The sequence below is a fragment of the Sinocyclocheilus rhinocerous genome, unplaced genomic scaffold (assembly GCF_001515625.1).
Source record: "Sinocyclocheilus rhinocerous isolate Xijiao unplaced genomic scaffold, SAMN03320098_v1.1 scaffold590, whole genome shotgun sequence".
Classification (NCBI taxonomy): domain Eukaryota; kingdom Metazoa; phylum Chordata; class Actinopteri; order Cypriniformes; family Cyprinidae; genus Sinocyclocheilus; species Sinocyclocheilus rhinocerous.
In genome coordinates this window covers 85,834-112,847 of record NW_015637177.1, presented here as the reverse complement: position 1 = coordinate 112,847, position 27,014 = coordinate 85,834, and the positions used below count along the sequence as shown (strand labels likewise).

The window sequence follows — 27,014 nt, the reverse complement described above, 5'->3', positions numbered from 1 at the left end:
CTCTCTTTTTTTTTTTTTTTGCCATGGGAGATTGTATCAACTGACCCAAAAGCCAGACAGAAAGGAAAGCTTCTGTAAACAACTCACACACACACTATACGGAAGGCAAACTAACACCCCATGTGTGGAACAATGAGACTATCAAGTCTCATCAGACAGTCAAATATCCGCAGACTTAGCAGTCTGTTCCCCGAACACCCACAATACACTGCACATGTGAGTCCTGATCGGTTTTTGGAACCACAATTATAAACCCAAGTTACCAGAATATCTCTCTCTGCTGAAGGACTCTGGTGTGTATTCCAGCTCACCTAGTGACAAAACAGAAAGGAGGGGGAAAAATAGAAATATAAGAAAGAAAGAATTTCAACGAGGACAAAAATGTGGGCAAGTAAAATCTCAAAGGAAACAAGACAAAAAAAAAAAAAAACTTAAATTGAGACAAGCGTACTAGCGTAGCACTTTCAGATATTAATTTCTACTTCTATGTTTTTTTTTTTTTTTTTTTTTTCAAATGCAGATACAAACAAGTATTTTCGCTGAGAACGGTGGGCAGTCACTTGACTAATTGTTATCCTGTAGCATCACGCATGTTCCCTTGCAGCCCTAGTTGTGCTAAGTGAGCTTGAAAATGAGCTTGAAAAATATCTTTCACAGTGAGACTGATGATGTTTTCTCTGTGCACCTTCTACATGTATTTTTGGAAGGATGCAGATAAATGGCAGCAATTAGCCGTGAGAGGGAACACCGCAGCAACATGTCTAAACAGCCGTTTACACACTCTTTAAAAATGTTTTAATGAACTGACTGCAGTCTCTTGGGCTGTGCAAAGTCTCAAACTGAAGGAAAACTGCTACTGAAATGAAGGATTATTTATATCTGTGTCAAGCCGGCACAGCCAGAATCACAATTTATATCTGATTTTCTGTAATCAAACTGTCATATTATTTATTGTAAGACTTGGTTTGCTCAGTGAAGGTGATAGAATAAAAAATAAATAATTCAGCTCTAGCATGCTGCAGTCTTCAGTTGTCTAATCATTAGATAATTTTGTAATTAAAATCAAATTACTTTAGCAGTGAAATGATTGAGCTTGAATTTTGTGAATAGGTGCCGTTTCAGACAGGCAGAAACACACACACACACACACACACACACACACACACACACACACACCTGTAAAGGAAAAAGTGGTATAGACTAGAAGATATCTTCATCATGCCTTGGTGTGTTAGCAGTAAAAAAAAATGCTACACCTTGAAAGTCATATTAAAATATATATTTGAAAACACATATGAACAAACATGATTGTAATTAAATTTTTAGATGTATTTTAGAAAATACATCTAAAAATTTAATTACATTGTTGATTAAAATATTAATATGTACAATTCTTTTGAATTCTTACACTTGCATTCCATAAGCAAACAAACAAAATTCATAAAACAACTAACAACCAAATAAATAAATATATAAAAATAATAATAAATAAATAAATGTAATAAAATAAAAGGTTACACTTTATTTTAAGGTGTCCTTGTTACAGTGTAATTATACATTTAAATACTGAGTAATTTTAATTAACTACATGTACTTACTATATGGTTTAGGGTTTGTCTTAGAATTACTTGCATGTGATTATGCATAATTTATTGTTATTATAATAGTAAGTACATGTAACATGTATAACAAGGGCACCTTAAAATAAAGTGTTACCAAATAAAAAAATAAAACAAAAGAAATTAAACAAAAACTGCATAACAAATAAAACTTTACACAAATCAATCAATGCAAAAAAAAAAAAAAAACATTATTATATTTATATAAACATTATTTTACAGTCCATTAAATCCAAACTTTAAAATGTATCTTCACATTAGACAATGTAAAGGACTTTCAACTTAGCAGCCGCTCGGACTTATAAATCATTTCCCATTCTTTTTGTCTGGATCCAATGATTTCCAAACTCTGTATTCTGTAGAATTATTCTGTGGAGCAGACTGCATTCCATGGAGGGAGCTTATCTGCCATGGTGATAGGTGTGCGCGGCTCCAAAAACACTGAGGCCTGAAAAACCACAGTGCGGCCTCACATTTACTGAGAACCATATATATTGCGGAAATATATTGGTCTTTAAATGGATCATTTATTTAGTCGTTTGCAAGCAGATCCTCGTAAGTTTTAATGGTTACGACTCTTCAAATGACGCAGAGTAACAAATTATTTCAAAATGTTTTTAAATGCGTTTAAATGCATCAAAAATCAACTAAATCAAATCAATTAAATTAGTAATGATTAGTAATGATTAATCAAATAAATCATATCTACCTTGCAATAGAAGAAAATAATTCTAAAGTAGTTTACTAAATATACCTAATAATAAAAAAAAAAAACGAATAAAGTTTTCACATGTAAGTGACTAATTATTTGAATCCACAGAATTTCATGTTAAAACAATCACAGCAAAAAGCTGCATATTTTATTAGCTTGACGATAAAAAAAGGAAAGAAATGAAAAAGAAAAGCATTGATCCCCTGCATTAACAGGAATTAATAAAAGCGATTAACTACAGAAATAATCGGGGTTCCACCGAAGTTCAATTAAAATCATATAAATTCCAAATTACCAATTAGTGTAGATGAAATTGTACAGGATAAGATAATTGAGCAATTATGGCTTTTCTGCTCAAATATTTATGAAGTGTTAATTTGAGTTTGAAAGCAATCAATGAACTGGTAATGACCTTTATGGAACTTTGTAATGGAACTGAACGGCAGCACTTCGCAGCATGGCTACATTATTTCAGATCTCAGTAATTCCAATCTGCCATTGTTGTGTAATGGCTAATTAACAATTTCAGTTTGCCTGCCTGGTCCTTTCTATTCCGCAAAATTAATTATCTAGGTATCGCTTTCTGCAATGGTCTAAAGGCTAAAAATATATCACACGGGAGGAATTAGTTTCATGATGAACGTGGTTGCGTGCCAAGGTTAGGGCTTGAGACTGGGTTAGGTGACGTCTGCGGCAGGGTGATTATGGCGAGAGTGTTGAAGACCGTGTTGAGGCCGAAGTGCAGTCTCTCAAGAGCTCAACGGTGTCTGCACTACATCTGTGAGCGCCTTTGCTCTCTCTCTCTCTCTCTCTCTCTCTCTCTGTGATAGAGTGGGCTACCCTGCATAATGGTTGGAGGCAGGCTGCTCCTTTACCCCTGCTGTAATCTGGTGTCACTTCCTGTGCTTTCTAAAATAAACACACTCAACAGACAGAGCCTCTAGCACTCCAGTGACTGATAACAGCTAGGCTGACCTTCAGCTTAACACAACACTTACGGTAAGGGCACACAAACACGCAACGCTAACCTCTATCGCAACACAGACAAGCACGACACCTAGGGAGAAAACATTTGACCCAAATCTACATTTGTGCTAAATCCACAGTGAAAAAAACCTCACCTTTACCGGTGTGTATTTTGATGAAGCCTTACATGCAGAAGAACAAAAAGAAAACAACAAAGAACTCAATGAATGTGAGCGAGTTTATAAAAGCGTGGCTGTGCGAATGCTTGCGGACCCTCTGTGCTCGTAATTAGTAATACAACTGTGGCCGAGCAGGGCACATTGCAAACTTCAGAACAGCGCAATAATGCTGTTTATGTTTTTTATGGTGCCATTCATTATTGCCAATGGGACACATGGGCATATGTTATAAGGGAAACTTCGGATCTGAAAATGAGAGGCTGGGTCGAGGGGTTTGGATGCGCTAATCAGAGGAAATGTTTTATTTCTTCGCTCTGTCGACTAGTCGACAAGTATCAGAGCAAGTTTGTGTGCGTAAATCTGTCTAATCTGTTTTGAATCTGCTTCATTTTTCAATCAAAAGTAAGTAAATGTTTTCTCAGAGAAAGCGTTCGGTCGTGCCAAACCAAACTTAATTTCCTCTAATTATATGTAATTATGGTCGTATATTTCTAGACATATGTTATTATTATTATTTTTTTCAGTGTGCGCTTTAAAGCTGTATGACGTGACCGCTATACTGGATGAAGTCATAATGGATTTCTGAGGTATGACAGGTGCAGGTGACTCACCTTCTAGTCGACAAGTATCAGAGCAAGTTTGTGTGCGTAAATCTGTCTAATCTGTTTTGAATCTGCTTCATTTTTCAATCAAAAGTAAGTAAATGTTTTCTCAGAGAAAGCGTTCGGTCGTGCCAAACCAAACTTAATTTCCTCTAATTATATGTAATTATGGTCATATATTTCTAGACATATGTTATTATTATTATTTTTTTCAGTGTGCGCTTTAAAGCTGTATGACGTGACCGCTATACTGGATGAAGTCATAATGGATGGTATGACAGGTGCAGGTGACTCACCTTGGCGGCTGTACTCGTCTGCCTCTCGGTGGACCATCTCTTTGACGTGGCCGCCGTAGAGCAGGCGTGAGGAGTCGTGATCGAAGGCCTTGAGCGTCTCGCTGGAGCTGTAGGACTTCTGGGTGGGCACGCGGCAGTCCTCGCTGTCGCCGGATGAGCCCGTGTAGCGGCGCTCTTTCTCTCTCCTGCTCTTGGTCAGTGAGCAGTACGGCCTGCGTTCTTTCACATCCATCCTGCCCACATGACGCGGTGAAACGCAACGCAGCAACCAATCGGAGCGCTCGCTCGCCTCAGGCTCCGCCCGACCGTGAGCTTACTGTTGTCTACCTGGAGAGCGAAAGAAGTGGCACATAGGGATTGGAAGAGAGAGGGAGGGAGAAATGGAGAGAAAGAATTAAAAAAGTATAAACTAGCGGTCACACAGCACTAAGCTGTACACTTAATCTTCCCAGGATTCACAAATCCTTTCCACCTTCTGGACTGTCGGGAGACGGCATGAGGGCGGCGTCTTTCGTCAGACAGCGTGAGAGTGCTTCCCTCAGTCTGAGTTTTTTTGCAAGAGCACTTCCTGGAGATATTGAATGTAATATATTGCAATGTTTCTTATACAATGCTTATGTATTTATTTCATTTGTCTAGTTACAATGAAATTAATTACATTGTTTTAATTTTATTTATTTATGTGAACATGTTCAAGATTAAAAAACAAATAAATAAGTAGTCTCTTATTCTCACCAAGGCTGCATTTATTTGTTAAAAATACAGCAAAAACAGTGATACTGTCAAATGTTATTGCAATTTAAAATTATTATTATTATTATTTTTAATATATTAAAAAAAAATATTCCTGTGATTTTCAGCAGTGATTACTCCAGTTTTTAGTATCACATGATCCATGAAACAGATATAAAACTTCTTTTTTTTCAGGATTCTTTGAAGAATAGAAATTCAAATGAACAGCATGCAATTATAAATGTCTTTACTTTAACTTGTTATTAATTTGATGGTCTCAATAAAAGTTTGAAAAAAAAAAACCCAAACAAACTGAGAATTTAAGTTATTAATGACTGATAATGATGTTATCGGTTTGAGCCTTAAAAACATAAAAAAAAACAAATATATATATATATATATATATTTGGATTACACTAATTGCATGTAATTGTTTTTCCATGTAGCCAACAAAGGAAATATGATAGAAGGTGTTTTGTGCATTTGCATTGCATTATTTTGTGAAACACAGTCTTTTTAGGACTCATAAAATATTATTTATTTTGCAATAGCGCCACGGCTGAATATCGGTGCCTGAAATACTGCAATAAAATCTTTGTGAATGTGTATAGGCTTTGAGCTGAGTGTGTGTATAGTCTACATGTACAGTGTGCAAGTCTGTGTGTGTGGATGAGTGGTTTGTTTTGGGAGTTGATAAGCTTAAGAGTAGTGCTGAGAGGTCAGAACGGGACACTCGGGTGGGGGTGGTGTCGGTTAATTGATGACCGCTCTTTGTCGGCCTGTAATACGCCAAGAGTTACTGATAACAACGATACAGCCATTAGAAGACCGAAATAAAACACCGGATCAGTACATCCAAAGCGGAAGGGATTGAGAAAGGAAGAGGAAAAAAACCCCACCAACGACCTTTCATTAAACCCTGCCAGCAAGAATTAATCAAATCTACCTAAAACATCCTGGGAATCGATGAAGAAAAAAAATGAAGAAACCGAAAGAAAAAAAAAAACACATTAATGGGAGATGGTGGAGTAATAAATGATGGTGAGGGCCCTAGGGTGCGTTTCAAATGTTTATTAGTCCAAAACCCTCTGCTTCTAATTCTGGGTCCAGATAATCGCTGTACTTTAATTTCTTTCTTGGCTGGCCCTCTTTTGGAGCCCTCCCAACATGCATGCTTTGCTTTTCATGCTCAAACACATTTTTTTCGCCTTTCCTCTTTCATCCACTCTCTCTCTGAGGCGGCGCTCTTGATTTTTTGTATGTGGTGTGTGTAGATGATTTTAAAAAGCTTCCCTATATGGACGTGTTAGAGGACAGGAGATTTGAAGGGCCCTGAGACTGAGGGGTTTGGATGTTTTACTAGACAAAATGGTTACTGGTCACTTCCACGTGTGACGTTAATGTGTCAGATAGCAGAGAGAGAAATAAAGAGAAGGTTGAAAGGCAGAATAGAGGGGTAATTGTGATGTGTCTTAAGTGAGAAGGAGTGTTTGAGTGCGTGTGAGTGCTCTGTTGTTGACTGAAATGGCGGAGAGCGTTCTGAGGTGCTTCTATCTCAGATCACTTCTCTTATTGGTTTGTACTGAAAGTGGGCGTGAACATCTTTGATCTGGCATTAATGTTGTATAAGTTGACTTTTTTCATATTTTCAGCAGTTATATGCTTCTGTTATGTGCCTGCAGATTTCATGTGAGCCTGAATTCACAAATAAAAGCATCTGTACACACACACACACACACACACACACTCATGATCTTGCTCTTCAGAGCAGAGACAAATACTTTTGCTTGTCAGGCCCATATGCTGATGTCACTGCAGTATGAATTACATTGTTACCAGAAGTTCCACTTTTTATTGACCATTTATCTTCTCACCACCATCATAGCCAGCAAACTTTCAAAGATATTTATTAGAGCCTTTGGCATCTAGTGTGGGAATGTATAAATTATTCATTGTGCTGTTAAATATAGAATTAAACTTACAAAAAAAAAGTAAAGTAAAATACTATGAACAAAATGATAAACAACCAAATATATTTTCTTATCAGCTGACTTAACAAAGAACATTTTTGTCTACGATGAATATGTGTGCCATAATTATCTGATTCCTCTCTGTCCTCATAAATGAATTAGGAGCAGCTGATCAACTGCATTATTGGTAATTAAATTCTTAATTAAAAATCGCTGCGGTTCAATGACTAGCACAAATCCTAAAATAGAAAAACACTGACATCACTAATATGGCAAACTGTTACAAGAGGTTTGTTGAGGTAATTTGATTATTGTATTGGCATGGGAGTCTGAGGGAAGAAAAAAAACCCTGAAGGATCGTTTACGTTTGCAGTCAGAGGGAGTGAATATGTTAAATTATCAATGAGGATATATTAGTATGTCATGCTCCAATGCACGTATCAGCAGCAATGTCCTGCACAAATCAGCCAGTATTATTTAATATAAAAAATAATCATAAATTAAGGAGTCAACATACAGTTCAAATTATTACAATGCGGTTCATATAGAACAAAAGGATGGCCTCTAATAAATTAAATAAGCAGTAGTTACATCATACATATATGGATGTCTAACAGTGATGTTATTGTGGGGCAAAATTTATTTATGATAAAGAGCATTAATGACGGCTCACAGCACAGATGAAATCTGAATTTGCCTGAAAAATCTGAAGAATCCACAGCCCGGTTTTGTATGTTAATATATAAAAGCCTCCTCCACAAACAACAACAGCTACAACTGATGTGTCTCCTTTCATTTTTACCCGTAATCTCTATTCCTAATTAAACAAACACTGTGCGACAGTCCACAACTTCCTCTGCAACAGTTTTAAACATCTACCAGACTGTGAACCCCTCGCCTAAGAAACAGCCCTAATCAGTGTGCATATGTCTTTGTGTGTTTGTAGAATGAGTCACTCAGTGTTGAAAGAGTATGTGTGTGTTTTGTGTCTGTATGTGTGTGTGTGTGTGTGTGCTTGTCCATGAGAGCGGATGCAGGAATCAAGTCAAGCGGAAAAGTAACACTTGGCTCAACAGGGGGGATTTCGGCTTGAACCTGCTACAACCGAAGATGAATTTGCAGTGTTTTCACATGTGCAAATGTGTGCATTTGTGCTTCTGTATGTTTGCACATGTCCCTGCTGGCTTCATAGGTGACCTCAGTCAGTGCCAGGTGACCCGTGTGTCTGTCCGTGTGTGTGTTTCTGTGTGTGTGTGTGTGTCATGCATGTGACCGGAGACAGTGTGAGGAGGAGGAGGAGGCGACACACCAGTATTACAAAAAATTAGTGAGAATAACTGTAACACACAGCATAGTGGCTGTAGTAACAGAAATTCTGCCTTACCTTTTTTATTAAAGGTATTACCCATTTGTTTCTAAAATGCATATTATGTGGAGCAGCCTAAAAAAAAAGAAAACATATACACTACTAGTCAAGTATACACTACTAGTCTAGTTACAAGTTTTTAAACGGTGAGATTTGTAATGTTTTTTAAAGAAGTCTCTTGTGCTCACCAAGCCTGCATTTATTTACATTTACATTACATTTAGTCTTTTTGCAGACACTTTTATTCAAAGCGACTTACAATTGGGGAATACATAAAGCGATTCTTCTTAAAAAGGCAAACAGACACAGGAAGTGCTCGTAATACCAAGTTTCAGGCATTTGTTCAAATAAGTACAAGCTAGAATAGAAAATAGTTATTTTAAATTTGATTCAAAGTACATTAGTATATTGCAAAGTACAAAGTATATTTAATATTTGATCCAAAGTACAGTAAAAACAGTAAAATTTGGAAATATTTTACTATTTAAAATAACTATTTTCTATTTGAATATATTTAAAAATGTAATTTATTCCTGTGATTTCAAAGCTGAATTTTTAGCATCATTATTCCAGTCACATGATCCTTCAGAAATCATTGTAATAAAAAACAATTCTAAAAAACATTTATATACTGACTCCAAGCATTTGAATGGTATAGTGTGTAATTTTACAAAAGCTTTTTATTTCAGATAAAAAAAAAAATGCAAATAAATCTTTAGACCTTTCTATTTATCGAATCCTGAAAAAATGTACTCAACGGTTTTAAATATTGATAATAATAATAATAATAATAATAAATGTTTCTTGAACAGCAAATCAGAATATTAGAATGATTGCTGAAGGATCAAAAGAGAGAATGGAAAATAGAGAAATGATCAGTGAGAAAGCCAGCTAAATTACCGGCTGAGCACACTTGACGATGACTTCATTCGGAAGGTTAAAAAGCAACTAAAATGAACTGGAGAAAAAATATATATTCCTTTTCCGTAACACTGCCAGAACTCCCATCATTCTCAACAGCTTGGAAACATCAGCTGGGCATTTCCACTTTATGAGAATTTCTTCTCTCCATCTTTCTTCTTTTTTTGGCCGGTGGGAGGGTTGCAGGTTTATGTTTTGCCAGCTTGTATGATATGAAAGCTCAAAAAGAGAAGAAACACAAGCCAGACCGGCACAACTGTATCCAATATAAAACTTAAGAGTTCTGTATGAAAGAAAAGTGAGAAAGTGAGTGAAAGAAAAAAAGAGATAAATAAAGGGAAGGAGCTCTGTAAATTGGGATCAAAGGAAAGAAAAACTTTAGTGTTAGCTGCTGTTGAGATCTTTTGTTTATCCCACAAATGCCATCATCAAAAAAGCAGCTTTTCCCTCCTGCCGTTAATCTTTCCTATGACTATTTGAATCGGTTAGATGAAAGGAGTGTGGAATTAAAGAAGACGAAAGGGAGGAACGGATAGGAGACACTAAAAGAGGGAATGAATCAGGTTTGGAATGGAAGTGACCCACTTTCCAATAGCAAGGGATTACCTGCCTAAACACTGCTGCTCTTTTTCCTTTTGTCTTGTTCCTTCTTTCCTATTCCAAGACTCCTCTGTTGAGGAATTGTGTTGGGTTGAACTGAACACGACTAAAACTGCTCACTTGACCTCAGTCTTAAGGAAAACGATTTCTCATTCTTCTTCTCTTTCTTCACAGACTATAATTGCAACTAATGGAAAAGGTTGAGACACAAAGTCCTAGAATGTGAAGTTATGTGAGGCAAAACATCACAAGTTTCTATTCTCTCCAGCAGCTGATTAAAAGTATGAAAAAAATAACAGTGAATATATTAAAAAGGTCAGAGCCGTGATGGACATATAGTGCAGCTATATAGTACAATCATTAATTACCATAAGTCTGGCTTTTTGTGTTTAACACTTACATTATATATAGAATTGCAAGTTGCTTTGGTCAAAATAAGTATGAAGATAAACGTAAAAGAATTTAAACCCTCGATGCATGAATTATTATATCACAAATGAAAAAAAAAAAACATTTTTATTTTGAAGGTTATTTTATAAAAGTTATATTATTATGTTCGTATTATGCAAGAGTTGAATATAGTTAAGTAATATCAACTGAACAAGTCTACTTTTGTTCTGAATATCAACATGATTGTGAGTGGGATACTAAATACAACAGTTAAATAATCAGCAACTTAAATTTTAAATAATATTGCCAAGTTATTTACACAAAGGAACAGCACTGGTCTTTCACTAATAAAGATAGTGGACCTGTCACGAACACCCACACTTGCAGTCTTGGAGCAGTATTTGAGGATAAGCGTAACATGTTTAGGAGCTTATGTGCCCCAAAATTGCGAGATGATGAAGAAAACCTTTAAGTGTTGATTAAATTAATTAGATACGACAGGTAATTTGGGAGCAAAATGAAACGTGTTGCACATTGTAATGGTGATGAGTATACAGTATACTGTATGTATTTTAGTAAGACATTTGCATTGGCTTTTTAACAAGATTAGAAGCACCAAAATTATTAAATTGTATTATCTGTTGCATGCATTGTATTTTTTTTCAAAGTTGTAAAACAAAAATTATTGGGAGAATAATGTTTTACAAGAAAATACAATTTAAGTTTTTCTAGTTAAATATTTCATGTTTAATTCAATTTGTTACTTGCTGTTTCTTTGTAAATGTTTGTGAAATTTGCTAGCAATTTCTGAGTGAATTTTTCCCCACACCTTTTTTTTCTTAGTGCAGATACTACTGAACACACACTTAGAAGTTTATTTTAAAGTACAGATAGTGTAAATAAAGCTCTGTAAAAACTTTACTTAAAGGTGTCATAGGATGCCCATTTTCCACAAGTTGATATGATTCTTTAGGGTCTTAATGAAAAGTCTGTAACATAGTTTGGTTCAAATTTCTCAATGGTAGTGTAAAAAAACACCTTTTTTACCCTGTCAAAAACAGCTCTTTTCAGAGCATGCAGATTTGTAGCATTTTCCTTTAAATGTTAATGAGCTCTGCTGACCCCGCCCCTCTCTTCCGAGCCGCTCTCAGAGAGACTGTTTACTTTAGCCGCATTCATCATGAAACTTGCTAATTAACACATTAATAGGAAAGGCGTTTTGCAAAGATTAGTTAAAAAACCTTACACTCACTTCTTCTGTAGGTGAAGCTGAATCACGAATGATTCGTGATGTCACACAGACAGGCATCTGAGATCGGCTCGATTTGAGAAAGGGGTAAAGATTTTAGTAGATTAACAAAAAACCACTGGGTGGATTTTTATCATTTTAGGGTGGTTGTGTACACACACTGCCAACACACATTTCAGTTCAAACAACTTGTAAAAGTGCACGTAGCATTATATGACCCCTTTAACAACACTCCAAGTGTGTCCCATCAGGTAAAGTGCGACAGCAAATACGGTATATATGTCATGTAAGTAGACAAGTGATAAGTGCAAATACCACAAGTGTGGGTATTGGGACAGGCCCGGGCATTTGTTTAGTTCCTTAATGGACTATGGACTAAACACTATTTTTGAATGAATCGTTTAAGTGTACAATTCATTGATTCACTAATGAAGTCAGATATCTGCAGAAAGACACTATGTTACCTGCAGAAAAATCTGCAGAAACTTGGTGCTTTACCACTTTCATCAGCCATTTTGAATTTGTATTTCACACACACACACAGACACACACTCACACACACACGCACGCACGTACACGCACGCACACACGCATGCACACACACGCACGCACACACACACATGCACAAAAAAAATAAACAAGAAAACAAAACAACAACAACAAAAAAAAAACATAAAGAGGCAGTCACAAAGAATAATAATGGTCAAAGGTAAAAAGTCACTCATTCACATCTTGGTTGATTAAAATGGCTTTTAAAGATGGATATCATGCATCAAAGGGTTAACAACAGAGCTCAGAGAATGTTACCCTAACATGGAGGGAGAGAGCAAAGTATTTAGAGAGACGGGTGTGTTAGTGTGTGTATAGTTGTAATAATTATCTCCATCAGCAGAGTGGTTTAACTGTGGGAGCAAGACATTCAAGCCACATGCTAATAATCTGCGATCTGTTAAGAGACAGACTCAACAGCTTGAGCTCATCAGACACACTCGCACTGAAAAATTGGAAAGAAACACAGAAAGAAAGGGTATGAAAGACAGAGGGCGCGAAAGTGAGAGAGAGAGAGAGAGAGAAAGAGTGCAAGAGCGTTTTTCACCCAGCAGAACACCCAGACACTGACAGTGAGGGCTGGTAAAATTGGAAACAGAGGAGCTATCGGTGTGAGAAAAAAGGAAACGTATCAAGGTAGGTGGGGGGTGTGGATTTTACAGGGGTTGACAGAGGGTCCTTGTGGAATAGGAGGGTTCGATGCGGCTGAACATGGTGTGAAATTGAAACTTTTGGACGATGTTGCAGCCGAGCGGCCGCATCGCCAACGCTACATAATCACCGGAACTGTGGCGGAATGGAGGTGAGCGGGCCGAAGAAAAAGTAGCCAGAGACTTAATTTCCAGCCGGCCGGAATGAAAGCTCTGCTCACTGAAGAACGGTCAGAGATAATATGTGGAGGCCTGGTGGCATCAAAGCAGGATTTGCCGGAACTCCTAAACACGGCGCGACTTTTCTTTCTCTTTTTTTTTTGCTGTCGCCTCTGCCTGGAAGTACGAAGGCATCATTAAAATGTTTCAGTTCAAATGGTTGTCACTCTGCGCTTTCAGAAACATTCAAAAGCACGTCACAGCACGACTCCCTGCGTCACTCCGCCACAGCGCCCGTGTCAAGCGCTCCACGCCAAATGTGCAGGAATGACAGAAAGTTCAGGCCCATCTCTTTCCCTGAGAGAGAAGAAATGCGGAGGGATGAAAGAGTGTTTAGGCAGTGTGTGTGTGAGTGAGTATGTGGGAGGAAAAATAGAAAAGAATGAAGAGGGATGAGTGCGAGAGGGAGAGAAAATGAAATAGAGCACCAGTCTGTTAAACATCACTGATCACCCAATATAAACGACATCATTCCTCTCAACAAATCGCACCCAAATGCTTTCAGCTGGAAGTGTTTACCCTCTCCCCCGTATATATGTCTCTCTGTTCTCTGTGATTTATGCTGCCTTGTGGTGATTGGCTGTAAGTTTGAGCTGCCACGGTCAACAGGATGCCACCCAGCTCCAAATTGGAGAAGCCCGTTCTCTAAACGTCGTCATTAGCAGTTCTAATTACGAACAGCCTTCAGTTAGACCACCGCTGACACATTTAAACACACACACCTGGACAAAAAAAAAAAAACTGCAAGACTTCTGAGCATTACAAACTCAATAAACGTGTTTAATTTAGCCTTGAGACATTAGAATAGCAAAAGATGCTTCGATCGTTAAACAAAACAAAAAGTTGCTTTAACCTTGGTTGCCAATGGTTACCATTTATGCTGATGGTTTGGAATCTGCCATGTATTTTTTTCACTTGACAGATCCGGTGAGTTATGTTTACCACCTGATGTAATCTATTACATTAAACTAATGTATCTATGTAAATGTCTATGACATGTCAGTGCAGGCAGCAGAACATGTCAGTCAAAGGATGTGTGATTATAGGACAACGGTGCTGAGTGCTAGCAGAAACCTGAGCCGGTGGGACAGGCCTCTAATAAATTAGCCCCGCTTCTCTTAATCTATGTCGGGTGTTTCAAGTGGGGCCCAGTTGTTTCCAGATGGCGGAGGGCTGAGTTGTGTGTGTGTGTGTTAATGGCGGTCAGTGGGTTTTAGTGAGGTTAGGGGGTGAGGATCTGATGGCAGCTGCACAAGACACAAAAAAAATGGCTTGACATTGATGGCTAATTCAGATGAAGACGAAACTGATCCATTTACACAACAACGTACAGCTGCGCAAAAACTACACCTCCTTTAGCCACAACAGTCACAGGCCCGATAACTGTTCACACCGTCACACTAAGAGCACAAAACACAGTCTGGAAAAGAGAGGGGGCGAGATCCACCAATTCCAGATACCATTACTCAGACAATTTATCCTTAGTACAAATTGGACATTACTTATAATTATGCAGCACTTGTGTGAATGACTATTGCTCTTTTATTTGCTGCCTAAAAATCGTTTTGTCATTTTCTGTCTAATGAAGACATTCTGTTTTTCTTTATGTTATATCAATTGATTTTTATATTTCTTTATTTTTCACATAATCTAATTTAATAATTTAAAAGGTTAAACATCCTACATTTAGTCTTAAATCTGAACCATATTCACAGAAGGCATTTAAAGGGATAATTCACCCCAGAATAAAACTTTTATCATTGTTTACTCACCCTAATGTCATTCCAAAACCACAAGACTTTGGAACACAAATACATGTATTTTTAATGTTCTCTTAAAGGGCAGTATGTGGAAAATAATGTGTTTTTTGAACCTTAAACCGCATAAACACATTTCATTACACCAAATACACAAAATAATGTTATTTTTAGCAACATCATATGACCCCTTTAATAATTTAAAAAGAGACATTAAAAGTATGAATCAGTATGAATCAGGTGGTTTAATCCTAGTTTTGGGTGAAATACCCCTTTAATATTTAATAAGTGTTTTATGTATATATGTATGTATTTATTTATTCATTCAATTTTTTGTATTTGAAATAATCTATTTTTAAATTCCAGAAATATTTCAAACAGAAGCATGTTAAGAAGACATTTTATAATCCACAATTTTATGAATTAAAAGTTAATGTTATGGTTAGGGTTACATAGTGTCTTCAATGAAAAGCTCATATCGTGAGATGCTAAAAAACACACATCCAATGTGAATGTCTCCCAAGACCAGCAAATTACAGGTATATTAACTTCCCCTCATTAACTTTATATTTACAAATTTTCAATAAAAAAAAAAAAGAGGAAATCCAAGACATTGTATCGTACACAATACAGCAAAGGCACAACCTATAAAACACAAATACATATGCACAAGTCACTGAACATGTCTGACATGCAGAGAGAGCAATGAAACAGAACTTTGGCCCAGGAGCATCACTGAGCTTTTGGAAGCACTTGTCTCTCACTCCCTCCTCTCATTTAGCGGTGGCATAACCCAGTCATCTCTGACACATCAGCCAATCTGTTAAATGAGAAAGCCATCATTTGAGAGAGAGCGAGAGAGCCTGAGAGAGAGAGCAAGAGAGAGAGAGCAAGAGAGAGAGAGTGAGATTCATCTGGTGAATCTTTTAAGAGGAGTTCCAGTAAAGCTCCATATGGCACAGAGCAGCAACAGCAGGCAGCCAGGGAGGAGAGGAAGACAGAGAGAGAGATGGAGAAAGAAAAAAAACATGCAGTGAGACAGCAAATCAGACTGTAGTCTCCTTGATAAAGTCATAGAAAGTCAGCTCAAACAGTGTCATGTCTACTTGACTAAGGGGCCGTTCACACAGGATGCGTTCTTGCCTTCAAAAACAGCGAGACATGTCTCAACAGCTAAAGACATCCATCTACGACCTGTTTATGCAGAAGCACAGCACCTATGGATGCAAAAACGTGAACTTTTCCAGGTCTCCTCCACTGTCTCTCTACTGCGTCACTGAGAAACACTCGCTCCTTCCTTTATGCCATCCCTCAATGGTCGTCTGACCTGATAACCTGCCTCTTATCTGAGCAGAGCAATGAGGTCATAATTACACAAAGAGAGAGTATTAATCCCACCCAAGAGAGCAGAAGGATTAATGCCCCGATACAAGCTCCTGTTATCGGCCACAGAGAAAGAGTGTGAGAGATGGAGAGAGAGAGAAAGAGCCCTGCAGGAGAGTGGAGCAGGGCAGCACATTGACAGCTCCCACTATACGAGGGAGGTCGAGTAATTTAATAAGCCACTCAGGAAACAATAGTGAGGATGATCAGCACGCCGGGAGCTGCTTCGTCTGAGCTCAGAGAGTGAGAGCCAGAGGAGCCATCCAGCTGTTTTAGCCATCACACACACACTCACATAGCTAATTAAATAATAAAAGACTATGTAGCATGCTTGCACTGAATGCGCAGCAATATATATATATATATATACATATACATATATATACACACACACACACACACACAAAAATATTATATATATATATATATAATTTAAACTACATCTGTTAGTTTAGAAATGAAATGATGATGATGATGATGATGAAGAAGAAGAAAAAAATACAAAAATGACTAAGAAAAAAAAGCATTCCAATTAAAAAAGACTTGTACTCGCAACTAAATAATGAACAGATTCCATATAAAGAACAGGGATCAGAAAAGGAGATTTGAGTTATGAAAATTTGCCTTCAAATTAGACTCATAACAAGATCTGGGCTGAGGCAGCAGAGGATGGTGAGGCACGGCTCTATCATCTGTATTTCTGAAAGTCGTTTCTTTCCTCTTGGGAAAATGATCAGAAGAATTAGCTTCTGTTTTATTATTATTATTAGATTAGAACAGAGTAAGACTCTAAGTTCAAATGTAAAAAATTGTAATAATAAATTAAAATGTACAACACACTCTCAAAGACATAAAAGGGAAATTATCTAGGCACAAGCCATGTGCTAAGATTCATTGCTACGTTGAGGTAAAATCTCACAGGCAAAATTTCAACTAGCGAATGCTATGAAATAAAGTTACATGAAGACGCAGAAGTGATCATATCCTAAGATAAAAGGTAAAAATACTGCATCAGCTGATGGTAGTAGTCAAACTTCTTTACAATTCCACAGTTGTAGCTGGTACAGCCTAACTCTTGTTCAAACTTTAACTTTGAAGTATAAGGTAGATATACTCAAAGGATTTACAGAAACCAAATCAAGACCTCTTGAACAATTATATATATAACAACTGTGTAGCAGTTAGCAATAACAGAACATTAATTAATAACTTGTCTTGTGTACTTGGGCAGCACAGAAGCTGCACCTGAAGTGGGATAAATATGAATGGTGCAGAGATTTTGTAAGCACTGTAAAAAATATTAAGAAAAAATAAATCAGTCTTTCTTCAACATTTCATATTTAATTCAATCAAATTGTGAAATGTAATAGTAATTTCTGAGTCAAAATTGTTTCTACACTTTTTTTTTTCAGGAATTGCAATTACAAAAAAAAAAAACATTGTTTCTTCTATTCCGATTAAATGGAAATCTTTTACCTCTCAGTCAAACCGGTTATTTATCTTACTTCTAAAAATTCTCTCAAAAGAAACACTCTATTTGCTTATCGCTACAAGACAGACACTGATTGTCATGACAACAACAACATTTAATCTGGCTCTGATGCAGCATTTCATTTACACAAATAAAATAATTCAAAACTGTATTCTGGATTTTAGGGGCTAAAGTGGGTCAGAGCCAGCATATTTTACAATGACTTTAAGCAGCATTGTATTTTTACCCAGCATTTCGAGGCTGCACAAAGCAGCCACACATCAGATACTTTTGCTCAGGTGGATGTCTTTAGGTGAAAATCAGAAAGGGTGATTAATTGGCTGGATCTTAATGCTTTGCTCTTTCTCTCTCTCTATTGAGCTGAAGAGGAAGAAGGCGGAGGAAACATAACCCCTCACAAAGAAGCCATTGATGAAACTCTTTTTCCGTGCCCTCTGCTCTCGCTGATAGTACCAGGTAGCAACTTTCAACCATACAGATGCTGGACAATAGCGTGATTGTTGATCGCAGGCAACTGTCTACAGTATCAGACACTGGTTACCCTCAACCACTCTCCTATACAATCTGGAGCCTAAGAAACAAGGAGGAGGGTGAGGAAATACAGTGCCCACAATCCTCTTTTTTTTTCACAATTCTCTTTTAACAAGAGAGGTGACTCTGAGGCTTCTGGGGGAGAGGGGACAAAACCTTGGCTGGCGCAACGAGGACACTGGCAAGGCATGAAAAGACATGGTGCAGAAATACTTCCTTTAAGAGGAAAACAATATTCCTGACCTACAAGAAGGTGTGACGGTCTGCGGCCTCAGAGATATAGACCATCAAGGAGGTGCTTTCATAATGTGACAAACATCTCAGCTTTCCTTCACTCTCACTTTGTTTTTTCTCTCACATGCACTCTCAACCTCTCTCATGTCTTTTTTTTAAGGACACATCAAGTGGCTTTTAAGGGTCAGGGTTATTTCAATTATGCAGACATAAGACGAGATCAGAACCTTATGAACAGCATAATCACTGCAGAACAAAAGCCTCTCGGCCCAGAATAATATACAGATTAGAGCCTATTATCAGATAAATTTGCCTCTCGTTGTCTCTGAACTCCATCGTCTGTTGCATCAGAGGTGACTCACTCACCCCTGAACTGAGATGCCTTCCTCTGGTCTTTACCTGTCGTCTTTTCTTGATGGAGGATTATGTAGAACAAAGTGAATTGTAAAGTTTCAGAGAAGCGTGAAAGTGAAGAAAGTTGGGCACTTAAGTTAGTGTGCAAGGAAAGCGATTAAAATGTCTTTTTTGTTTTCAGAGCAGGCTAACGATAACTTCAGAGAGTCGGGAAGAGACTTAGTGGAGACTTGGACCGGCTCGGTGCGTACACTGGATACTTTCGGTGGTATCAAGTCACAGATATTTTGAAAATATACAATTTCATGACGCCTGCATTCCCAGTGCGCAGGAAACAGATTAAGATCTCGGTCCCTATGGTCTGATGAGTGTGCAAGCGTGTGTGTTGTGGGACTAATCAGCACACATTTGGCTGGTGTGATATTACCAAAGACAAGTCTCTAAGCTGTGTGCTGATAATGTCATTGACAGGTAAGGTCATAAGCATACAGAGTTTTATACCACAGTGGGAACCTTCATATCATGGGACCATTGACTTTTATGTTTATATTTTAAACTAATTATATCTGCTACACCCTAATACCAAAAGTATGTCTTGGTTTTCCATTTGCCGCTAAATTAAGCACACAGTGCGTTACAAATTTTGGCATTAACATGCTCCACGCAGACTGTTCGCAATCAGTCTGATTTTCACAACGCTTTTGCGCAGACTTTGCGTCATCTGTGCAACTAAATTAATTATTTGGTCCACTAGGTGGCAACACTCACAATTAGTTGAAGAAAATGGAAATAATAATAATCAGCAATTTTCAGGGACAAGCATATACCAACTGGAAAAATAAGAAATTAAAGAGATTTGCAGATGATTTTAGGAACATATCAATCATTTGTATAATCACTTGTAATGTGACATAATTGCTTATTACTTTTGACCAATAAGTGGCACTGTGACCAAAATTGATGTGACACAAAATGTGGTGTAAATGTGCTAATGCATTGCAGAGACATAGCCTTGGATACATTTTGGCATCATGTCATCAAATTCATTTGAACAGTATATTTCCAAATAAATTCAAAATGTTCAACCAACTATGCCATTATTGGTAATGACTTAGCATCACCCAATGAATTTTTCAAATTTTCAAATTTAAAAATTCATTGGATTTCAAAACCCAATTAATTTTTTTTACATTTTTCCTAAGGATATTAGGCAAAAATTCATTTTGGCATCATGTCATCAAATTCATTGATGTGTTAGACATGAAATCTATAACTTTTTGCTGCCAAGGTCTGAAGATGATCTCAGTCAAATTTGGTGAAAAATCGGATCAAGAGTCTAGGAGGAGTTAAAAAGTAGGTTTGCAAAGAAATTCAAAACGCTCATCCAACTATGCCATTATTGGAAATGGCTTCTCAGCATCACCCAATTTGAAAAATTCATTGAGTTTCAAAAACCAATTCATTTGTCAAAATTTTGCCTAAGGATAATAGGCAAAATTAATCAAAAGCTATTAGAATTTAATTTTATTGTAATTTTGACCACAATGTGGCAAACTTTTAGTGTACCCTCAGCTCATAGTGCCAATTATACACACTTCTCATGAAGACGTTACATAAAATACAGTATTTTGAACTGAAATTCAAAATGGCTGACATATAAAACGGCCAACATGGAAAAATTGGGAATTGCTTGATTCAGTATGCCACATAAGGTATGGTGATCTCATGTTTTACTATCATTTGGTCCCCACAAGGGTAGTAAATCCAGGGCGACACACAATGAAAGCAGCAGGTGTCGCAATACCTCTTTTGGCACTCATTATCAACTACTATGGCATGTAGCAGCCGAGTGCCGATTTCCTCTTCTCACAAAACAAAGTCACACTTGAAACTGCGATCTATCATCGACTCATCTTGAGGAAATAATTGTATTATGTCATATCTGTTTGGGTTTTGGGTCTGTCAATCATCTGAGTCATGTATCAAACATCAGACAGTTTCCCTCTCAGGTCAATGGATTGTCAGAGCACTTCATTACGGGCGGCAGGACACAGTGATGTGATTCTGCCTGATTCCCCCTTCCTCTCCTACCCTTGCTCCAGGCCTGGAGTCCAACCTATAAAAGCACGCTTGAGTCTGAGAATTTGCAGCTGCAGTGTTGATTTCCCAGTGCAATACGGCGCTCTTTTGTTAATATTGAAATCAACCCAACTATTAGGGCGGCCCACATCAGCCCCGACGAGCCATTATGTTGCTTTAAAGCAAACTCTCAGTAAGAAAGGCAGGGAGTGAAATGAAATCAGTTATGGTTCTTACATTCTTGCGACAGTCTCACAAGGAGTTATCAAAGCCCTTTTCCCCCCACGGCTGACCTAATGCTCACCTCCTCATTTGGCTTGGACACATCATTAAGAATATGCATGAGAGCGATGTTTTTCTTCTCTGGTGCTGTACTACAGCAGTGTTGTAGTTAGCTCATAAACCCTCAGGGCTGTCTGTGGGGTTTGTTAACAGAATGAAGCATGAGAAAGGGTCCTGGATAAGGACCCAGGGCAAACGCATGTGGTTTGGCTACATTTTTACCCAATACCATTTATCCTAAGAAGATTTTATTAAAAGCATACACGGCAAGCACGAGCTGAGAGGGAGGCAGTAAAGGAGACACAGAGTGTAGGACACATAAAGGGAAAACATGTTTTATGGCTCCGCTTAATAGCGAAGGAATATAATAAAACTGACCACTATAAAAATGATTACTACTTAAACATCATCGTTTTCTATTCATGCCTACAGATTGTAGAAGAAAACCTCTGGAGCTGGGAAAAAAGACAAATGTTTTATGCATTGTGACCCAATGTTTTGACAAATGCATGTAAATATGTAATTCAAACCATACAAAGAGAGAATAACTTGATCTGTGAGTGCACTGAATGTTTACCCTTTCCATACATTAAATAAAGAGCGAAGAACTTCTACCATTTCAAACATGCAGCTGGAAAAAGTAATTTCGTGATGTTTACAGCTCATGGTTTATTTACCCATGAAGCAGGTGAATACACTCATGAGGAGAGGGCCTGTTATGCTTATTTGGCTTTTAATGCTAAAGCTACACGTCACCATGGTGTGTTATGCATGTGTTACAGAACTTACTGGAACGGTTTGTTATAGACAGCAAAGCTGCCAAGACACTTATCCGCACCTGAGAAAACAATCCATCCATTTTAAAATCACACAAACTCACACACCCATAGCAAAGGGGATACTCGCCCTATGACAGGAGTCACAGGCAGCTTCCTGTCTCTTCACATTACTTAGTATCACACGGTGTCAACAGTTTCCAGTCACTGCGGGCTACACTCTTCACTTCTCCGAGGAAGCGCTCATCGGATATTTTTAATCAGCCTGTTGCCTGTCAGGTGGCTGTGATTCAGCTACCATCACTTCACGGAGTGCTGAAGTCATACCTTTCCACATTGCTCGCTGAAGCCCATTTTCTGCCTCAGAGTAAATAAATACAACAGATAATTGTGAGAAAGATTAATCTAATGAAATAGTCATATTGTGAGATGTAAAGTTGCAATTCCGGAAGAGATTGTATTTGCAAAATTCGCAATTAAGATTTAATTAAATCTAGGATTCAATTAAATATAATTTGAAGATAAAATTGCAATATTGAATAATAAAGTCACAACTGTGAGATATAAAGTTGCAATTGTAAGTGAAGTCAAAATAATAAAAATAAAATCAAAATGGACATCATGATAAAATCACAATATCGATAAATACATTTTCAATTGTGAGATACTAAGTTGCAATTACAAAAAAGTGGAAGTAAATATCGTAAGATATAAAGTCACACTGTGAGATATAATATGACCATATCAAGAAAGTCTTATTTGTGAGATATAAAGGTGCAATTACAAAAAAGTTGTAATTGTAATTAAAGTCAAAATAATGAACACAAAATCAAAATTGAGATAAAATTAGAATAGTGAAATAAAATTGCAATGTCGATAAATAAAGTCACAATTGTGAGATGTTAAGATATATTAAGTCAAAATAATACAAATAATAAAATCACAAGATATAAAGTAAGAATTGTGAGATATAAAGTCACACTGTGAGATAAAATCACAATATCTAGAAATAAAGTCTTATTTGCGAGATATAAAGTTGCAATTACAAAAAAGTCATAATTGTGAGTTATAAAGTTAAAATACTAAAAATGAATTACAATTAAGATATAAATTAAGAATTGTGAAATATAAAGTCACACTGTGAGATATAAAATCACATTATCAAGAAATACAATTAATTGTGAGATATAAAGTTGCGGTCACAAAAAAAATGGTAGGTTATGAAGTCACAATAATAAAAAAATATATATATATACAATTCAGACAAAGTAAGAACTGTGTTTTCTCAGTTCAAAATTAGGTATTAGAAAGAATTTTAAGATATAAATTATACTTTGAGATATAAAGTCGCAATATCAGGAAATAAAGTCACATTGTGAGATATAAAGTTGCAATTATGAAAAAAATAAACAATCATGATATAAAGCCACATTGTTAGATGTGAAATCACAATGGCAAGTGATTAAGTCAGAATCGTGAGATGTAAAGTCACAATAAGGAGATATAAAATCCATTTATTTATTCGTGCAATAAGGTCTATTCTTTGTTTTTATTTTATTTTATTTTATTTTATTTTTTCTCTCACTCTGAAGTGGAAATTGGCTTCAAAAACTATGAGAAGAGAGAATGAAAATCCAATTTGAGATCTGACATTTACATTTGCAGACGATGGTAGCAAAGATTTGTACAACTGAAAACAACTGAAAACATCCAAACAAGCGGCTCACACACTCCAAATTCACCGAGTTGAGTTCCACGGAGCCCGGAGCCCGCGAGCAAAGCTTAAACGTCAACAAACCCAAGCACTCACCTTCCTGACATTCCTGACGGAAAATAATCCCGCTTCTACAAACAAACACTCCAAAGGCTGCTGGCTCTTTACATACATCAAAATCTAAAGAGAGAGAGAGACAGAAAAACCCCTGAGATAAGCACCCAGCGCTAAGCTGGCCGTTATGATGTTTGCGGCCTGAGACAGCAGAGGGTGATGTGGCGGCAGCAAGCCTGGGCTAAGATGACTCCCTTGAGTCGTGCCCTCTTTCCCTTCACCTCATTGAAGAGCCTTACATAATCCTGACAAACAAATAAACAACACAACAAACAAGCGGCGCATGTGGTTTAAGATGCCACAGCTGCAAAAAGAAAAGAAAAAAAAACAAAAGATAAGGGACGACAACAAGGGACGTTCTGTCACGTGTCCACCCAAATACATCGAAAAGCGAGCTCCAAGACAGGTTCGACTCATCAGAGTGTCTTCTTTTTTACATTCACCCTATCCGTCGCTCCATCCCTCAGTGTCAGCCCCCCAGCTGAGGAATGTAGGTCATGATACAGAGCTATTTCAATACAGGCAGATCACAGCGATGCACACACAGGGGCACACACACGAATTCACAACACACACACACACGCACAATAAAAACTTCTTTCATGAAGTAGAAGCCCATTCTGACAGAATAAGAGGGCTTGCGAGTGTGAAAATTCGGAATGGATAAAAATATCTGCAGGAGTGCTTCACAGTGGTGTGTCATTTTGCCGATTCCATTCGCCGACGAGCTAAAACGGGCTCTTTTCGCTTTCATACATGTAGATTTGCGCCTCCAATTGCCCTCGCCATCTTCTCGGGGGTTATGTCAGCTGAATAATGTAGAGGGAGCAGTCGAATGGTTGGTTGGGAGTCCTCCCGCTGGGCTGGGATCCATGGGCCAAAGAGATGGAAATCTCTCAGACGCAGGAGCCTGACACATCTGGGCCGTCTCAAACGACAGTGCCGAGCTCCCGGGTCCACGATGCCACACCCCTGCCGTGTGCCGAACCACCGAACTGAGCCCTTTATCTCCGTCTCCTTTTCAGTCTTTTTCTCCTCTGCCGCTGCGTCTCCCACGTTCCTTCGCTCCCCGCTGCCTCTCGTCTATAGGTCGGTGCGTATGGATGAAAGAGAGGATTTTACTTCGTTTTGACAACGAGAGAATAGCTGCTTCTTTTGTTTTGTGATGTTTGGAGAAATGTGTGCATGTGTATGTGTTAGAAAGCTTCCCTGAAGGATTTTGTGTTGACACTTGGTTTGGAGTTAAACTGAGAGAGTCTGGCAGGCTTGGGATTTATCTGGAGACAAAGTGTGTGTGTAAAAGAGAGAGAAAGGACACATAATATTGTGATAGGCTGCACTCACTAAAACAGAGGAAAACACACCGAGTCCCTGATGCACATCTGAAAACACGACTTATTTTTCCACTTTTTTTCATTCTAAAATAAATATAAACCCATAATATAAAATGCTGCAATTATGGCAAAATACTAAATAATATTACAGTTTATACAGTCTAATAAAATGTTAAATGTAGTTTTAGAAAAAAAAAATACAATGCACGTAACATTTGCAATATTAATTGGATAAAATCATTATAACTATTCAAATGAAACTGTTAATCAGTAATAATTATCTAAATGAATTTATAGTGAATTATAATATTAAATGAAATGTATTACTTTGATGTTATTATAAATTACAGAGCTTGATGCTTTGATGCATGTTAATAAATTATTATAAGTATCTTGTGTACAATTTACTGATTTATGAGTGGCAATAAACAATCTTCATATTGATTTATTTTGAATCATTATCCTCCATTGCTGCTTGATTTTAAATTTCTGTAAAATGCTTTATTTTAAATGTTATGCATTTATATTGTATATACAATTTCTATATGCATTTATGTATTTATCAACTATTAATTAAAAAAATAAAATAAAATGCTGTTTGTATTACTCATTATACTGCCAAACAGAAAAGTCATTATACTGTACCAAGTTGACCGTCATTAGGCCATGACTTGGTGCTCCAAGAAAAATAAATCGTTTCTGAATGACTGCACCAATTTCTTAGTTCTTGGTCACCAGGTATTCGACCTGAATTCACATGGACTGATGTGACTGATGGTTATGTGTAAGATTTCCATTATGCCTGCTTGTACAGAAAGGCTTTACAGATCCGCTGTGCTGTTCACTGGATATTACTTCAGAACAGAGCTAATGGACATATCGCTAGTCCTAAAGCTGTATTCTCTTTGTCTCTCTTTGTCTACCACATGCTGTCAAGTACGTCCCACAATAGCTCTGCTACAAAACCTAGTGAGCCTCGCTGCCTACATAGTCTTGTGTGGAACAAAACCGTAAAAAGTGATGGATCTGAAATGCTCTACATAGGCAAAAACTAAAAATAGTATTTTTTAAGCATTTCTTGTCGATTCTTTTCAGCATTTAATTATATTTGTAATATAGAAAAATAACATTTCACCTTCTTTGGATTCTTATAATTTTTTCAATGAGCTCATTGTAATTCATTCTCTTTGATGAACACGTGATGCTGCATTAAAATGAACATTCCTTTCTTTTGAAACAGCCTTTGGGTCAGAAACGTGCCTATAAGGAGGAAGCTTACTAGGTTTTTGGAACAGAGCTTATGTGTGTCTCTCTGAAGTGTTCTGAACTAATACCACCATTTAGTGAATTTAGGCAGATTTAATTTTCTTCCGCTAGCTAGAGAAGCACATTTCTGCTAACACAAACACTCTCTCACACTCTCTCTCACACACACACACACACACACACACTCACACACACACACTCACACTCACACACACACACACACACACTTTAGCGGCCTCAGCCAGGGATGTGATAGGACACAGCTGGGAGGTCAAGCTGACAGTAAGATGGAGCGGGTATGTGCGACCTGACTAAATCCCCCCATACATTCTGTCCTGGACACACAAACACAGGGTAACCTGAACGCGCAGAGGCTACTGTCACCTATTCACTCAGTCTCACTTTACACGGGGCCTATTTGCAGCTAAAGGCAGGAAGAAACATTCTCACAACTACCGTGTGTGTCACCGTACATCTCATCTGGATGAATAGAGAGTGATCGATAGGCCTGTCTCACTCCGGCACTACATCGTGTAGTGTGCACTGCAGCTGCGCCCCGCTCTGGTGATGCATCACAAACCGAGGGAACGTCTGAAATATCTCTACGGTAAGCACTTTTGTACACACTGGAGTAGATACGCATGTGAGAAGATACGCATGTGAGAGACAACAAATATG

The 27,014-nt window shown here is 37.5% G+C and overlaps 1 protein-coding gene across 1 annotated transcript in view; it reads right to left on the bottom strand.

Moving 5' to 3' along the window:
- Positions 1-27,014, bottom strand: part of LOC107748832 (teneurin-3-like) — a 308,518-nt gene that overhangs the window by 235,639 nt on the left and 45,865 nt on the right. The window contains exon 2 of the mRNA XM_016563808.1: positions 4,375-4,701. Coding sequence (XP_016419294.1) covers positions 4,375-4,606 — 232 coding nt within the window. The 5' untranslated portion in view covers positions 4,607-4,701. The remainder of the gene's footprint in view (positions 1-4,374; positions 4,702-27,014) is intronic.